The 18,299-nt window shown below is 40.7% G+C and overlaps 4 protein-coding genes across 4 annotated transcripts; 3 read left to right on the top strand and 1 right to left on the bottom strand.

The window, feature by feature from the left end:
• Positions 1–311: 311 nt before the first annotated feature.
• LOC132958941 (uncharacterized) lies at positions 312–8,133 on the bottom strand. Its single transcript, XM_061032019.1, has 5 exons — positions 8,032–8,133; positions 5,973–6,093; positions 1,573–1,861; positions 1,325–1,469; positions 312–530 (listed from the first exon to the last, which is right to left on the bottom strand). Exons 1-5 carry the CDS (start codon positions 8,131–8,133, stop codon positions 312–314), a joined length of 876 nt encoding a protein of 291 aa, XP_060888002.1.
• A 1,547-nt stretch (positions 8,134–9,680) lies between these two features.
• LOC132958216 (fucolectin-like) lies at positions 9,681–11,443 on the top strand. The gene is made up of 4 exons (XM_061030917.1): positions 9,681–9,840; positions 10,565–10,600; positions 10,788–11,076; positions 11,180–11,443. Exons 1-4 carry the CDS (start codon positions 9,807–9,809, stop codon positions 11,343–11,345), a joined length of 525 nt encoding a protein of 174 aa, XP_060886900.1. The 5' UTR covers positions 9,681–9,806; the 3' UTR covers positions 11,346–11,443.
• A 274-nt stretch (positions 11,444–11,717) lies between these two features.
• Positions 11,718–13,651, top strand: LOC132958940 (fucolectin-like). Its single transcript, XM_061032018.1, has 3 exons — positions 11,718–11,735; positions 12,131–12,450; positions 13,444–13,651. The coding sequence occupies exons 1-3, from the start codon at positions 11,718–11,720 to the stop codon at positions 13,649–13,651; spliced, it is 546 nt and encodes a 181-aa protein (XP_060888001.1).
• Positions 13,652–13,679: 28 nt separating this feature from the next.
• On the top strand, positions 13,680–16,709 carry LOC132958939 (snaclec agglucetin subunit beta-1-like). The gene is made up of 6 exons (XM_061032016.1): positions 13,680–13,969; positions 14,152–14,297; positions 14,895–15,052; positions 15,089–15,153; positions 16,384–16,562; positions 16,648–16,709. The coding sequence occupies exons 1-6, from the start codon at positions 13,785–13,787 to the stop codon at positions 16,707–16,709; spliced, it is 795 nt and encodes a 264-aa protein (XP_060887999.1). The 5' UTR covers positions 13,680–13,784.
• Positions 16,710–18,299: the final 1,590 nt, after the last annotated feature.

The following is an 18,299-nucleotide window of genomic DNA, read 5'->3' as shown; positions in this document are numbered from 1 at the left end:
GAATAAATAAGTAGCATCAAGCTTTCCAAAAATATGAATTAAAGATACAGTAAACCCTTTTCCTCGATGTAACAAAGTGAAATGGATGAAAACATCAACAAAGTCAAACATGACCGCACATGGTTTATTCTGCTAGTTTGCAGATGAATCCTGGCGTTTGGTTAAGACTTCAAAGTCATGTAAAGTGTGCAGGGATTGGTTGAATTTCGCAAGGTTGACAACATTACAACTCCCCTTGAGGGAGTTCATTCCTGTCTTAACTTTTCCCATGAGCACTGAAGAATGTTTAACATAATCGCTTATTATGGTCTTTACTTGGGGTTGTCATTTCCATTGTTCTCTGCTGAGTTCCCGATTCGGATCTCGGCTCCATCCAGCCTCTGAGCGCAGCAGTCTCTTCTATTGGTTACTTTGACAGATGTGACTGCGTGTGTTTCTCGCAGGTCCAACCTCCACCATGGGTTTGTCTCTTTTTTAGTGTGGGTACAAAACCTGTCATAGAAGATGGGATTGCGTCGCCCATCGATGGCCTTGGATGGAGGTGGACTTAAAAAACTTTAAAAAGAACAAACAAAATAAAATGCTAATAAATGATTGTGTTGCTGACAAAAATGTTTTGTGAGAGTTCACAGTGACATTGATCTCAGACGTATTCACAAATTCAGTCTTATCAGACTCAAACTTTGAGTTGAAGTCCACAAATTGACCAAATTTGATGAAATGTCACCAAGGCGTCACTGAGATTCAAAGTTCAAGAGAATGGGACTGATGATGCGCAATTTGTAAGGCAGAGTGCCTCCTGGCTCCTGTCAAAGGTCTCATTGTCCCAAAAGCAGAAGTCTCAAGACTGAAAAAATGTGAACCAAAAACACTAGGCCCATACAGGTTGATTTTTGTCAACTCGGGTAAATAACAACTCTCAAATTTATTCAACCTTAAAAACAATGGGATTTACGACGGAGGATTAGGGCCATGTTAAAAAATACATATTTTTTTAATTTCAAGATTTTTTTCAAGAAGAACTTGTAAATTTATGACTTTATTCTCGTAAATTTAAAAAAATTATAATTTCTGGATAGAGCTGGATAGAGCTGGAAATCGGGGAGAGAGAGAGTGGGGTATTACATGCGGGAAAGGAGCCACAGGTGGGATTCCAACCAGGGCCCCCCCCCCCCCCCCCCCCAGAGGACCGCAGCCTCCATACATGGGACGCGCGCACCAACCACTGCCCCACAAGCGCCCCCTGATTTTAATATTCTTGGCCCTAGACTGAAGAGTTCTTGCACTCCAAAACCTATTTGAATCATATGTATGTGCCATTAGCATAATCTAAAGGGAAAACTTCGACCTTGCAGAGAGTAAGAATCTTCTCTGTTCCTGGAAGAAAAACTGTGACGTAGCGTCCCTCTGTAGAGCTACATGGGAAGTAGAAAGTGCGTCCTTTGGGAATGTGAGAGATGATTGCACAACTGAGTTTGAGAAAAGGATCAGAAAAGAAAACACAAAGTGAGGTAGGCAAAAGCTTTTCCTTGTCCCAATGGGGGATGTAATATAGAAGTCTGCGTCAAGCACCTGGATTTTTTGGCACCATTGTCCTCCAATGAGGTTCCGATCCAGATTTCAGCACCGTCTAGCCTGTTTTCAAATTTATTTCTGTTGGTTATCATCACAGCAGTAACTGTGTACACATTCTGCAGGTCCACCCTCCACCAGGGATTGGACTCTCGTTGGGTATGTGAGCAGGATCCTTTCGCAAAATTTGGGTCTCGGTTTCCATCAACAGCATTTCTGGCAGGACCACCAGGGTACGATGAAGACTGGTCTGCAGTTTGACTCAGAGCCATATTTTGCACAAGAACACCTAGTTGAGTAAACAAATATTCACCAGTCAAAAGAAACAACAAATAAATAAGCATAAATCAGCACAAAGCTTTCCAAAAATATACATAAAAGATACAGTAAACATAATCCTTGATGTCTATACAGTAGAGTGAAATGGATCAGTATTTTGAACATCAATGAAGTGAGTTTAAAAACAAAAAGTTTACCTGCCAGTGCTCCAGATGTCATCATGAGGCAAATGCCTGTAAGGCGATTCGACAACCGAGTTAGAGATTTAGACTTCGACAAGACCAACAAAAAGGATCACATCAGTCCAGTTCTGGAGGTCTTTACACCGGCTCCCAGTCTGTCAGAGAATCGACTTTAAAATCCGTCTGCTGGTTTATAATGTGATGAATGGTTTAGGGCCAAAAATACATCAGTGACCTTCTGATTAACTGTGAACCATCCAGACCGCTCGGGTCGTCTGGTACAGGTCTGCTCTCTGTCCCCAGTGTCAGAACCAAACACTGAGAAGAAGTGTTCAGCTTCTACGCTCCGTATATCTGGAAAAAACTCCCAGAAACCTGCATGTCAGCTGAAACTCTCAGCTCCTTTGATTCAAGGTTGAAAACTCTTACTGCCTTTCATTCAATTTCAATTTAAACTCTGCACTGTAACTTTTACACTTGTTATATTTTTATTCTTATTTTATTATTGCAATTAATTTTAGTTTAATGATTCAGATTTTATTTTAACATACAGTTGTTGGGCCACGCAGGCTTAGGACAGTCAAACCATGGACTTGGGCCTTTGAGTTATTTAATGAGATCACAAAGAGGCCTAAAATGACTCTTTATCCCAGAATCCCCTGCGGTACTTCACACCTACGTGTGACGTAAAGGGGGGACCGGAACCTGAGGGAGACCCCACAGGAAGTTGGCCAGGTGACAAAACTCCGAGACTCCCCTCGTTCTACCTCTTACTACGCGCTGACTTGAAGTGCTCGGAGACCAAAGCTCACCTCCTGTTTCCTGCAACAATCTTCCTTTGTTTTAAGTTTTGGCGCGCAGGTAATCCGCGGCCGGCAGTGTTCCAAATTCCGAGCTCGGATTGTCCAGTGAACGCATCTCAGTTTCTCGGAGAGCGTTAGGCTATAACAGATTATCAGAAAGATAACGGTCTTATTCCGTCCTGCAACGAAAGGACATCAACGGACATCTTTCCCCTCGACGGAGAACCAACAAAGCCGCTCTTGCCGTAAGGGACCCTCGCCGCCATCAGACGCCTCTACACCAGGACGGACAGAAGATCTGTTTTATCGCCGGACTCCTTTTTCCTTCACCAATCGCAGGCAAAGCGATTCACAAGTGAGGCTTAATTAGGTCTGGGCAGAATTAGCTTTAGAGAGTGTTTTTAACAATTGTTTGATTGACGCAGAAACTGTAATTTTTATCTTTGTTGGACCGCTGCGTCCTGAGTTTTACCTGTTTAAAACTCTTGTTGTTGTTTCGGACCGCTGCGTCCTGTATGTGTTCAGCGTAACAGCGTTATAACCGGGTATTATTCTTCCGATCAGAAAGGCCAGTGTAAGCCGTATTAACTTGAATTCGGCCATTGGTTTGTTTCTGTGAATGAAGGGAATTACTCCGAGTTGTGGCGCGGGAGTCAGACCGTGATCCGGCCTCTTCAGGCACACATTTCTCTCCTCCTCTACGCTCCTCTTTTATCCTCTTTTCCTCCCATTTTCTCCCATTTTCGTCCGTTTTTCTAACACACACATATTCTCGGGTAGACGTACATCTGGAGACTAACTCCACCACCGCGCCATTACGCACATAGGCCATACACACACACACACACACACACACACGCACACACACAAATAGAGAGATCCATACACTCGAGGCCATCCAGACGCCTCAGAGACACAGATCGTGTAGGGCCGAACTCGGTCCCTTTCAGACATTAAGGCCACATTAGGTCTTTGTTAGGTGCGCCATCGTGAGCGACCACGTGGGTACAAAGTCATCTCCCCCTTTTCTTCTTCCCCCCTCTCTCTCTCTCTCTCACACACACACACACACACACGCATTCACACCCCTTCCACAAGCCTTGCTTGATAATGTTTGTTGCTTAGATTAGTTTATAATAGTTATTTGTTTGATTAAGTTAATTGATTTTGGATTGATGTTGCTTTGTTTAAATAAATTCGATTATAATTTAAGAGAGCAGTTGTTTGTGATTACTGGTGTATTTGCATTGTGATATAAGCTGGGTGCGATGGCTTTGTGTACGGATTTCACGCCTTCAATTTATTAAATATAGTTATTAATTATTAATAATATTAGTAATTAAATAACTAATTTGAGTGATATTTTTGTTATATTTCCCTGAGTACAGGGTGGTGCCCCAAAACGAGATTAAACATAGTTTAATGATATTTTATTTATATTATTAATAATTAGAAATAATTATTAAAGAATATAACCAAAGTTGACTTGATACAACCCCAGCAAATGGTGCCCCGTGTGAGGCCTTCAATAAACCAGCTTTATTGCACTGTAAATGCACAGTAATCCGAACTTAAATCCTAAAAGGGATCTTTCTGAAGAAAATTATATTTTCTTTACATTTTTGTTGTTTAAGCAAAGCAGACATCAAGCTGTGGCTTAGTTGTGTTGTATGTTGTTGGTTAACGGTTAAAGCAATAACTGTTGTCCCCTTTGTGTCCATACAACAATTGGACATAATGATGCAGCTAGTGTGACGTTCTCAATGAACTTGATTTGTTGCATTAATCCAGATTTTGATCCTGAAGTATTCTACTAAAGGATTGTGGTGCTCCTTGTTGTTTGAGAGCCATTTGGCCAGATGAGAGTGTAACCTCATCATTGTCACATAGCCAGCTGTCTGAGAGGTGTGAGTTCCTCCCTTCCTTTGAGGACTTGAGGTGTGAATCCCCTCTCCTAGCTTCCAGAATAGACTGCAGTGATCAGTTGGGAAACCTAGATAAGATTTGCTCTGGTGTTGATCTAGCTTTGTTTAGCTTAGCGGCTTTCTTAACAGTAGGCCACTGTGGTTCCATTTCATCACGTAAAATGTGTACCAAGACCCTAGGTGAGCCGGGAGCTGAGACTCCTTTTGGCTCAGACAACGCAGCACTGCAAGAAACTGTTGCCGGTCTGACGCACCTCTCCTTAGAGGAGATTGCCAACCTATATAGCTATTCAATTAGCATTAGTGATAAGAAGTTAGAGGAGCTAGTTGATCGTGTCAACCACCGAGCCAGGATCACCCCTAATAAAGACAGAATGTATGCAGAAGACATACATCAACCATGGGCCAAGGTTCACTGTGAATCAGACGATCCACCCCTTCAACACGTAGTTGCTAACCTTATCCACCTCCCTATAGAGCAGCTTGACAGTCTGAACTCCTACACCCTCAGCACATGTGAAGAGAAACTAAAGGGCTTGGTTGAATATGCAAATTAACCAACTGGGAAACCAACACGCACAATTTCAGATGTTCTAGGCGAAATTCTCCTCCTTTATCAGCGCAAATCAAATGTGCAGAATGAGATACACCGGGAACAGCTAGCCCGGGTACAAGAAGAAGGACAGATCCTGCGGGACGACTTTGAAAGAATGCAGGATAAACTAAAGACCTTGCAGGAAAATTGCATGGCCTTGCAGGAGGAGAATAAAACACTGTATGAAAGCAGCAAACTGGCCGAACAGAAGAAACGAAGTGACACGGTACCCAGATTTCAGGATAGGCAGATAAGTACTGCAGCCCCCATGTCAGCTGAGGAAACCTCAGACGAAGGATGGGAGACTGAGCCAAGCCCATGGAGGAGGGAGACAGACATGTTGAAGGATCTGGAGGAGAGGGGAAGATACCGCCGGGTCGACCCAGGCACAAAAGCGCACACGTCCTCAGACTACCCGGTAAAGAGCTGGGTGAGTAAAGATGAAGGACGCCACGCCTCCCCAGACCATGAAGCACCGTCATGGGGAAATGCCCCATGGCCCCCACGTTCTGCAATACGCTTTGAGCCAAGAGAACCCTCACCCCGCAGGAAGAGGGACTTCACAACCCCTAGAGACAGGGAGGAGGCACGGGTCCAATCGAGCACCGAATATTACCTGTCCCATGATAGACGGCCACGTCTGAGCCGAACACAAACCCCGCCACGGTTGCAAACGTACTACCGTGACAACCACAGGGCTTACGATTCGTCAGACGACTCGGATGGCCCTCGCCAGCCTTCGGGTCAGGGTCTGCGAACCAGGCAGATAGAACCTCAGGCCAAAGATCTGAAGCGTTGTGACCCAGATAGCCCAGATTCAAGTATTAACGACTACCTTAGAGAAGTCGACCATTGTCTCCTTGACCTGCCTCATGCGTCCTCACAGGAAAAACTGAAACGGATCTGGAAGACTACGGCTAGGAGTGTCCGTGCTTTCATGGGGACACTCCCACCAAAGGTCCGATCCTTGCAGAAAGGAAACAAATTTGTTAGTCAGCACTTACAAACTGCCAAGCAGAAAGTGTTGGACGTGTTTGAATTAATTCAGGGAGTACAGGTAAGCATGGAGCAAGACATATCGTCAGGATATGACTCCGATCCTGGACCAAGCCCCTCAAGAGATCAAACAACCCTGCTGAAAAAGCTCAGTAAAGAACCGAGGACAACTCAAGGACTGAGGAAATAAGTCTAGTTTTCCCTGATTTTGACTGTGGAGCCCCGCTCCTTGGGGAAACGCCCCAGTTCCCTGACAGCTGTGACACCCTTTCACACCTTCACAGGTTGGAATCACCACATGGGGGTGATATTTTGGTTATATTTCCCTGAGTACAGGGTGGTGCCCCAAAACGAGATTAAACATAGTTTAATGATATTTTATTTATATTATTAATAATTAGAAATAATTATTAAAGAATATAACCAAAGTTGACTTGATACAACCCCAACACAGTATTTTAGTGATTTTTACATTTCTATTTTGATGGTTTTTTTTTCTTTCCTCTGTCATGATGCATTTTGACGTCTTGTGTGAAGCACTTTGAATTTCCTTGCTGTTGAAATGTGCTTTATCAATAAACCTGCCTTGCCTTAATGAAAAATAATAATTAAGTGCATCGTTTAAATTAACACAAACTTACCAATAGTGGGCTTAGTTTAAAATACTCTGACTCACCATTTAGGATCCAGATGTACTGACTCCCATTCATAGCTTTGGAGGCCGGCAAAGAGTCAAGGTGAAAATAATTTTAATAAAAAGACGATCAAGAGGGATACACATCAGTCACTTTGTAGACGTCCCCTCTCCCTCTGTATTTCCAGTTTACCCGTGAGCATTACCAACTACCCTATTTAATGGATATTCCGTCTTGCTACACAAGAATATGCAAATTGGAAATCAAGGAAGTTTGCATGACAGGCAAAACGTCCAGATGGATAAACAGCCCATGCCTTAACATTTCCTTGACAATGAAATGTAAAACAAGCCTTCGTTTTTTGACTTCTTAAAGTTTACTCAATGCAAATCATGGGTAAGGGCCATACAAACAATGTTGAATACGTCCAAGAGTTTACATGATGCCACAATATTGTCATATAAAGAAACAAATAGAGGCATAAAGGGGCTGAAACTCAAGAACAAAAAGCAACACTAACCCCAGTATTTTTCACCAATAATAGGGTAAAGGCCATCCCCTCCATTAGTCACTTTAAGCACATGTTTTTTTCTGATTATTTGTCTTCTGTAAAATTATTTGTCAATGTTTAAAATAATTTCGGCGTTAAAAAAAAAAAACATAAATAAATGAATATTATAATAACGTAGCCCATCTCCACCTGTTCAGTTACTAAAAGAACATCAATCAATTTACTATGCAGTGTAGTATGAACTCACAAGAAATGAGAAAATACAACATGTCCACAGTTTTGCTACTACTGCAGCAACAAATATATCCATGTTTGTGTGACGAGCAACATTGCACAGAACTTTGAAAAATCAATGTAATATTTTGTATATTTGGCGATATTCCCCCAATTTCATCCAAGTTGTGATATATGCAACAGGAAGTGAACGGGAAACGCTTACTTTTTCAAACCTTTTACATCAACAAGTTAAGTTTTAAAATTTGAACGCTGAAGCCAAAGAATGTAACAATAAAAGCGACATGTAAAGAGTGTACCTGGAGTTGTGGTCGATGGAGGGCCGGGGTGCTGGAGGTGGCACTGAGGGGATTCTTTACTTCCTGGTCCAGCAGGTCCGGCTTTATCAGCTGCAACACCATCGAGTCAAGAGGAGACATGCTCTCCCTGAATGAAGAGACGAATCAGAGAAAAATGGGTGATGACATCCCTGAGCTCAGAAATGTAGCTTCTAGCATGTTATTTATGATACAATCTTTTTCCATTTCCATCTGTAAACAACTATTCACCAGGAAGTTATCCATGTTAAGGAGGGTGTTCAGACTTTTTACCCTGGGGCACTGACTTATGCAAAAGGTGGCATGACGTATATACTGTATGTATCACTCCTCTTTTTTTTCCGTTTTTTTTTCTCGCTTTCACATCTTTTAAGGGCTCTAAAGCAGGTTCTAAGACTTATAGATTGTTTTTTTTTTGTAACTATAGGACTGCTGGATTTATGTCCAATGAGTTATTTAATGCAGAGTAAAATGTTTGAAAAAAGCGTTATCCTTTATCCAGGCAGCTGTTTGTTTTGAAAAACTCTCTCTCTTCTTTGGAAATAGTTTGGGGACGCTGACGCTCCGAAAAAAAATCATAGGTGGACACAGGGCCTTAATCTTTGAACGGTTAGAATCTTGTAAAAACAACCATGAATGCTTATCAACCCTGAAAAAAAAATGGAAATCAAATGAACCAATACCTTGTTTTCACCAGCAGAGGTCAGCAAATACAAATTTGGGGACCAGGGTCTGGTTATTTTTGTTTCCCACATCACTACGGTTGAGAAAGAACCTCATGAGTTGGTGTGACCTCTGTATCAATCTAGTTCCTGTGATGCCAGTGACACTTTATTCGGTCAAATTCAACAGCAGGTAGGTGTTCCCTTATTAAGGACCAGAGTTATTTTTGCTTCATCCCATGCTCATCGATTTGTGTTTTTGTGACACATGCTGTAAAAGACAAGAAAAGTATGAATGTTGTTCCTCTTTCACTGATTACGGTAAAAGAACAAACAGCACTTCTGAAATATGTTGATTTTGTTATTATGACTAATATAATATTGTTATTTTATTTTTGAGATTTGAATGTGTATGCTTGAACAATGGTGATAATGAAGTCATCACTGGCTGATGTTTGATTGTGTGTGTAAATATGAAGAAAATATACTGCAAATGAGTTGTCGCTCATTTAGAATGCTAATATTGGTGAAACTGACTTTGCATTATATTACAGTTGAGTTTTATTTTGTAATAATTTTGAAATAAATATGTAATGTCAAAATGTCTGAATCGTCATTTGTTTAATCTGAACTTTTAGCATTATTCATTTTTTTTGTTTTGTTTTATTTAACTCTCAAATTAATTTCCATTGGGGGAATATCGCAAAATGTACAAAATGGCGCTTAACCATGACAAGAAGTCCAAAAACGAAGGCTTGTTTTACATTTCATTGTCAAGGAAATGTTAAGCAAATTTGTTTGGAGATGAAATCATTGTTTCAAGGAATACTTAAGAATCCAAGTTGGTTAAATAGGCATGGGCTGTTTATCCATCTGGACGTTTTGCCTGTCATGCAAACTTCCTTGATTTCCAATTTTCATATTCTTGTGTAGCAAGACGGAATATCCATTAAATAGGGTAGTTGGTAATGCTCACGGGTAAACTGGAAATACAGAGGGAGAGGGAACGTCTACAAAGTGACTGATGTGTATCCCTCTTGATCGTCTTTTTATTAAAATTATTTTCACCTTGACTCTTTGCCGGCCTCCGAAGCTATGAATGGGAGTCAGTACATCTGGATCCTAAATGGTGAGTCAGAGTATTTTAAACTAAGCCCACTATTGGTAAGTTTGTGTTAATTTAAACAATGCACGTAATTATTATTTTTCATTAAGGCAAGGCAGGTTTATTGATAAAGCACATTTCAACAGCAAGGAAATTCAAAGTGCTTCACACAAGACGTCAAAATGCATCATGACAGAGGAAAGAAAAAAAACATTAAAATAGAAAATGTAAAAATCACTGAAATACTGTATGTTAAAATAAAATCTGAATCATTAAACTAAAATTAATTGCAATAAATAAAATAAGAATAAAAATATAACAAGTGTAAAAGTTACAGTGCAGAGTTTAAATTGAAATTTAATGAAAGGCAGTAAGAGTTTTCAACCTTGAATCAAAGGAGCTGAGAGTTTCAGCTGACCTGCAGGTTTCTGGGAGATTTTTCCAGATATACGGAGCGTAGAAGCTGAACACTTCTTCTCAGTGTTTGGTTCTGACTCTGGGGACAGAGAGCAGACCTGTACCAGACGACCCGAGCGGTCTGGATGGTTCACAGTTAATCAGAAGGTCACTGATGTATTTTTGGCCCTAAACCATTCATCACATTATAAACCAGCAGAAGGATTTTAAAGTCGATTCTCTGACAGACTGGGAGCCGGTGTAAAGACCTCCAGAACTGGACTGATGTGATCCTTTTTGTTGGTCTTGTCGAAGTCTAAATCTCTAACTCGGTTGTCGAATCGCCTTACAGGCATTTCCCTCATGATGACATCTGGAGCACTGGCAGGTAAACTTTTTGTTTTTAAACTCACTTCATTGATGTTCAAAATACTGATCCATTTCACTCTACTGTATAGACATCAAGGATTATGTTTACTGTATCTTTTATGTATATTTTTGGAAAGCTTTGTGCTGATTTATGCTTATTTATTTGTTGTTTCTTTTGACTGGTGAATATTTGTTTACTCAACTAGGTGTTCTTATGCAAAATGTGGCTCTGAGTCAAACTGCAGACCAGTCTTCATCGTACCCTGGTGGTCCTGCCAGAAATGCTGTTGATGGAAACCGAGACCCAAATTTTGCTAAAGGATCCTGCTCACATACCCAACAAGAGTCCAATCCCTGGTGGAGGGTGGACCTGCAGAATGTGTACACAGTTACTGCTGTGATGATAACCAACAGAAATGAATTTGAAAACAGGCTAGACGGTGCTGAAATCTGGATCGGAACCTCATTGGAGGACAATGGTGCCAAAAAATCCAGGTGCTTGACGCAGACTTCTATATTACATCCCCCATTGGGACAAGGAAAAGCTTTTGCCTACCTCACTTTGTGTTTTCTTTTCTGATCCTTTTCTCAAACTCAGGTGTGCAATCATCTCCCACATTCCCAAAGGACGCACTTTCTACTTCCCATGTAGCTCTACAGAGGGACGCTACGTCACAGTTTTTCTTCCAGGAACAGAGAAGACTCTTACTCTCTGCGATGTCCAAGTTTTCCCTGTAGATTATGCTAATGGTACGTACATATGATTCAAACAAGTGTTGGAGTGCAAGAACTCTTCAGTCTAGGGCCAAGAATATTCAAATCAGTCAGTAACAGAAAACATTTTTCTAACTAATGGTAATCCCTACGACGGAGGATTAGGGCCATGTTAAAAAAAAAAAAAAATTGTAATTTCGATATTAAACTCCTGAAATTTACAAAAATAAAGTCGTAAATTTACAAAAATAAAGTTGTAAATTTACAAGAATAAAGTCGTAAATTTACGAGTTTAATCTTGAAATTAAAAAAATATATTTTTTTTTAACATGGCCCTAATCCTCCGTCGTAAATCCCATTGTTTTTAATGTTGAATAAATTTGAGAGTTGTTATTTACCCGAGTTGACAAAAATCAACCTGTATGGGCCTAGTGTTTTTGGTTCACATTTTTTTCAGTCTTGAGACTTCTGCTTTTGGGACAATGAGACCTTTGACAGGAGCCAGGAGGCATTCTGCCTTACAAATTGTCCATCATCAGTCCCATTCTTTTGAACTTTGAATCTCAGTGACGCCTTGGTGACATTTCATCAAATTTGGTCAATTTGTGGATTTCAACTCAAAATTTGAGTATGATAAGACTGAATTTGTGAATACGTCTGAGATCAATGTCACTGTGAACACATTTTTGGCAATAAACCAATCATTTATGAGCAATTTATTTTATTTGTTTTTTCTACGTTTTTTAAGTCCACCTGCCCGTCCATCCAATTAGTGATTGCCTGTTGCAATTAGCACTTGTTTAAACTTGTATGCACTTATTGAATCATTGTAAAGAAGGATGTCTGTCTTTTTTTGTTTCATGTAAATCGTGTACCCAATCTGGCTCTAGCAAGCAACACATTCCAGTCCTCAACAAGTCATAATGGTTATGCGTCCAAGGCCATCGATGGGCGACGCAATTCCAACTACGGTGACGGGTTTTGTACCCACACTAGCCTCGAGACAAACCCATGGTGGAGGTTGGACCTGCGAGAAACACACGCAGTCACATCTGTCAAAGTAACCAATAGAGGAGACTGCTGCGCTCAGAGGCTGGATGGAGCCGAGATCCGAATCGGGAACTCGGCAGAGAACAACGGAAATGACAACCCCAAGTAAAGACCATAATAAGGGAGCATTCAGCATCAATGTCAATTTCATTTTTTAATCACTATCAGACTAATATATTCTTTTATCTGGCATATATAACTTTCTTTGTGCATAGCCAGAAACCAAAATAGAAGCTGCTCTAGCGCTAATCGACCAGCAAGGCGTATTATTCAGGAGAAGCTGTAAAAGTTCAGATATTTCTCTCCAGCGATTATGTTAAACATTCTTCAGTGCTCATGGGAAACGTTAAGACAGGAATGAACTCCCTCAAGGGGAGTTGTAATGTTGTCAACCTCGCGAAATTCAACCAATCCCTACACACTTTACATGACTTTGAAGTCTTAACCAAACGCCAGGATTCATCTGCAAACTTGCAGAATAAACCATGTGCGGTCATGTTTGACTTCGTTGATGTTTTCATCCATTTCACTTTTTTACATCAAGGAAAAGGGTTTACTGTATCTTTAATTCATATTTTTGGAAAGCTTGATGCTACTTATTTATTCATTCATTTTGCTGTTATGCAGTTAGCCAGGCCATATCATATGGAACATGATAGCAATCTAGCATAACTATTGCTATGGCTAGGGTGATGGTCGAAAACCTCCATATCAGGATACTTTAATTGAACCGTACCCACATGTATCGACCTACACTGGTCACACAAGGTGCCCTCCTGAGCAGCCCGTTTAAGTTTGTCGTCACCGGCATTTGCCGCATTGAAGAAGGTTGCAACAGTGCTACTTTCTGTACCAAGCGTTTGTGTTGTTCTTCATCTCATATAGCTTTGAATGACAGCATATCCATCATGGGATTTTGAAAATGGACACTTGCAGTGTGTACAAAATGCAGCATATTCATTGGCTGGTACTTTTCCAAGATGAGCTGTAACTCTCCTGGAGTTCCTTTGAGCCATTCATGACTCTGATGTTGTGTTTGACTGAGAATCTTGTAAGTTGACCAAAACCTACTGACTTTTGACTCCTTTCCACTGTCAGGTGTGCTTCCATCTCCCACATCGGGGCGGGTAAAACGGTCACATTTTACTGCGAGGGAGGCAGCGTGATGGGTCGCTTTGTAAACGTGATTATCCCTGGACCGATGAAGAGTCTCACTCTGTGTGAAGTGGAGGTGTATGCCGCTCCTGCAGGTACAACTGTCACTGACTTGCCTTTTTTGTTTGGTTTGTTCCAAAAATTCCTATAAGGGTTCATTCCTCTTTTTCTTGACTTTTCTCACTTTAGTGGAACCTCTCGCAAACGTGGCCCCAAACGGACAAGCAACGCAGTCATCCCTTTACGCTAACAATGTACATGCAGTCAATGTTATAAATGGGGATATGGCTGGATTATGTTCCCATACTGCAAACCAGTCCTCTCCTTGGTGGAAATTGGACTTGTTAGCTGTGCACAGGGTTCGTGCTGTTACTATCTTCAACAGGCCAGACTGTTGTCCTGAAAGGCTCATTGGGGCAGAGATCCTGATTGGGAACTCTCCGTCAACCGAGGTTGCCCAAAACCCCAGGTAAGTGCGACTTATAGCTTTAAGAAATCATTCTTCAGCTTCAGTCTAGCAGCACGATAGAACTATCATTCCTTAAATTCCGCTCAAGCAGCCATTAGAAAGCCTTAGCAGCACCACTTGTGATGGAAATTCTTAGTTTTGTATATAATCTGACAAATATTTCCATCATCTTCCTCCATTAGATGTGGTACTATCTCATCGGTTGAAGGTACATTAACACACACTTTCCATTGTGGAGACATGGAAGGTCGCTACGTGGTTGTGATCTTACCGGGACAGACAAGGATTTTGTCACTCTGTGAAGTGGAAGTGTATGCTTCTTTGGCAGGTATGTTGCTTCCCCTTTTTGTCCATAATATAAAAAAAAGACCTGATTATTTAAAGATTCAATATGTAGATTCCTCTCAATCAATACAACAATAACAAACAATGACTTCGAGGCTAGTTGGGGATCATTGGAGTTCTCTCTCGCTACCTTCTGATTGTGAAAGCAGTTAACTGAGACTAAGCTAGCACAGCAGTGAATAAACACACACATAAGTGAACATGGCGGTTCAGCATATTATTTTTTATATCCCGCCTCTGACATGGCATATAGCCAATTAATTGTTTTGGGGTGGCCAATCAAATTTCTAGGGGGGGCCCATGCCATCTCTTTGGACACGCCCCTGGCAAAGAGACAAGATGTGTTTCATCCAAAAGGGTCGGCCAGATACACAAATTAAAGGTTATTTTCAATGGCTCCAGGGTTCGTTGCATCAGACAAAATGTTAGTGTAAAAGCATTTCAGGGACATTTTGGATCCAATCCCGAATTTTGGTTGTCAGTTGTCAGCATTTCATCATTGACTAAAACTTCCTGAGGAAATTAATCATCAAAACAAGCTTGTTTTAAAATGTATTTCAAGTATGTATTTGGCCAGCAGACACCGCTCCTCCTCCTCCTGCGACTGAGAGCATGCTGTTGAACGGCAGGAATGTGACGGTGGTGGGTGAGCGGCTTTGCTGGTCCGATGCTCTCCTCTACTGCAGACGTCATCACTGGGACCTGCTGAGCATTCTGAGCCGAGAGGAGCAGAGCGAGGTGGAGCAGCTTCTGAGCCGAGAGGAGCAGAGCGAGGTGGAGCAGCTGCTGAGCCGAGGTTCTTTCCTGCTCACAGATCATGTCTGGCTGGGGTTGCGCAGGTACGGCAGTCCGTGATGACAGTTTAGGGGAAACAGTTGGTGCTCTTGTTCCGGGCGGCTGTATAAAATGTGACCCTTGGATTTTCATCTTCAAAATTTCAAGTGTTTAAATCTCATAATTTAAAATGTTTTTAAAGTATTACCATCTGCATAGGTCCCTTTTTTAAATATTTGTTCATTTATAGTACTCTGATATAATGTAAAGGTCACATATTGTGACTTCATGACATCACAAAGGGCAGTAACCCCTCCCCCAGGTGGGTGACACACCCACAGCTAGGTGTTTGTTCTGCCCTCTGAGTCCGCCTTCTCACCGTAAACAACTGGGCATGGAGCAGGAGAGGCCAAGACAATCGAGCCCTTACAGAGAGGGGGCGTGGTCAAACACTGTTTTATTTATTTCTTTCAAAATAGGGACAGTGCACATTAATGAACATTAACATGTAAATACTGTATACCAGATTGTAGCCATGGACTTAATTCCACCTGTAGTCCCTTGGCAGGTTGGTGGTACTGGTGGTAGGCTTTGTGATTTGTTTCAAAACAAACCTGGATAAAGTGCTCATTTGCATTTAAAGCTACAGACACTGAAACAACCAGACACAAGAATATGTGACCTTTAAGTTTGCAACAACACAGTCTATTATTCTAAGTGAAGAAACGTTTGGTGGTTAAAACAGATAGGAATCAGCCACACTCAAAAACCAACTCACAGAATTCAACTATACACTCCACAATTCTCACCACCATTTTGATGCTGGTGAGTCGATGCCACAGCAGAACCAGGCAGGTAAATGGAGGACATCAATTTTAATATTATTTACATCCTGATGAAGACTCAAATGGCAGATTCCTGCTCTCTCCCAGAGGGCTTAATCCATTTAAATGTTGCTAATGTATTCTGTTTACGCAAAAGACACGTCAAGTCAAATGTTGTGTGTCCTTTGTTTTTGTGCCCTATTTGCATGGACATGCTTCGATGCATTGAAAACAGCTCTCAGTGAAGCCACACCCTAAAAAATAAATAAATAACCTTAGAAACAAACTGAAATCTATTTGTCGCTAACTGAAAATTACAAGCCACAGTTTTCCTTTTCTTTTTCTTTTTTTCAGCACATTTGCTTGTTAGACCTTCTGAAATGCTAGGATGTGTTGGAGACCGAACAAAGCATAAGGGACCTTAACATGCCAGCACCTTTAATGTGTAATCCTGTTCATTTGATTGGGCAGACAGATAATGGGGGACAGCTGGTTCTGGATGTCCGGAGAAGCCATGGATTTTACCAAATGGCAGGACGATTCTGCCCCCCAACGTGTGAGTCATGCCTGCGGAGCTGTAGCCAGAGGAGAGAGCTTCCTGTGGAAAGACAGGCCGTGTGAGGAGCATCTCAACTTTATCTGCCATTCAGGTGAGGGTATCACCTCACACCTTAAATATCCGCACATTCTGTATTCCAACAGAATATATAAAACTTTCCTGTTTTTGTGCCTCAGGTGGCGAGGATGGAGCACATAGAGTGTATTTCTACAGCAGCCGCCAAAACCCACATACCTAGTACTTTAGGGTTCTATTAGAGCCTACAGCGCAGTAACAGGCTTAAACTAATTATAGGAGATATCTTCTCACATTCAGCATATTGAGGAAATACATTTTAAATGTTTGTAATCAAGTCAAGACTTCACCTGTCAAATAAGGAGGATAGTACAAAAAAATAAAAAATAAGAATAAAATGCTAAATATCAGAGAAGAATTGATCCCAAATGATTTGAGCCTGAACCTAGAAACAAAACTGAACCTTCAACTTTTTCTCAACATTTTAACTTTTTATAATTTGTTATAAAAGAAAATCTTACATTTTTTAATTACCCCCTGGACAGTTGAATTGCATTTATTTCCCTCATGTCCAATACTAATAAGTCAAAGAAAGGTTCTTAAACTCCCTACACCACTTTTAATCTGCTGTTTGAATAACATTTCAGTATACTTTGTCCACAAAACAATCTCAACCGTTTGGATTTGACAAAAGCGCCGCATCATTAATACTCTTCAGAAGCAATGTGTGGGTTACATACAGTAAAAAGACTGTAAATATTAATGGGTGAAGACTGACTGACGACATGAAGACAGTCTAACTTTCAGTCAACCTGACGACAGGTTGAGAGCTGAAGCTGAGGTGGGTTTTAAGCCTCTTGACAAACCGTTAAACCACGCCCACCTGTCAATCATGTCAGCTCCACGCCTAACTATGGATAACACGTCTCGTTTTCAAGATCAAAATGGAGCAGTTATTTAAAAAAAATAACCCCCTGTACTGTGTGTGCCAGTAATGACAATCATCTGTTTCTTTTTTTTCTTTTTTTTTATTTCTGCTGTAAAAATGCCTTTTTTGCCTGTTGTGTGTATGTGACTTCCTGGAGTCAGCCTCAAGCGGACACTCGAGGAGATTTTGCACTTCAGCATTGGCTTTATTTTTCTGGAGGTTGCCGGTTGGTGGGTCACTGTGATCTCATAAAATCATCCGTCCTTTATAGCTTAAACTCTTTTTTACTGTTTCTGCATTTTTCATGTGTTGGACCAAATATAATATCACTGTTAACATTGATTCCATTTAAACTGAGTTCAAATCCTATTTGAAAATCATTGTAAACTCATTATTTATACTCACTACAATATTTCTAACATACATATATATATATATATATATATATATATATATATATATATATATATATATAAATTAATAGACTATACAAAGGTGTGAAATTTGACATCATAATTATCCCATGCTAAGTTTAACTTTCACTTCAGCTGGTGTATAATGTGTGCGATGTCTCGTAGTTTAGAAATTCAGACTTGATTTAAGGATATCAATATTCATCACATCACTATAGTTCATTTTGCTTTGAAATAAATAGACGATGTAACAGTTCTGTACATGTATCCTGTTGTTAGCCTTTAGAATAAATCTATTTATACATAAAGTGCTTGTGGGTCTTAAGATGTTAAAATATACAAGAAGTGTCTTGTGTGTCTTGCCGTGTAAGTGAAGCTGAACCTCTCTGTTATTTCACCTGCAGTCACTAGTGGAGCAGAAGAGGGATCAAATAAAGAATTTCTCAGCCTCAGGAGTGTCTGTGATTCTGAT

This window comes from Labrus mixtus, chromosome 23 (assembly GCF_963584025.1).
Source record: "Labrus mixtus chromosome 23, fLabMix1.1, whole genome shotgun sequence".
In the NCBI taxonomy this organism is placed as follows: Eukaryota; Metazoa; Chordata; class Actinopteri; order Labriformes; family Labridae; genus Labrus; species Labrus mixtus.
Note: the sequence above shows the minus strand (reverse complement) of the source record. Positions and strands in the feature narration are given on the sequence as shown.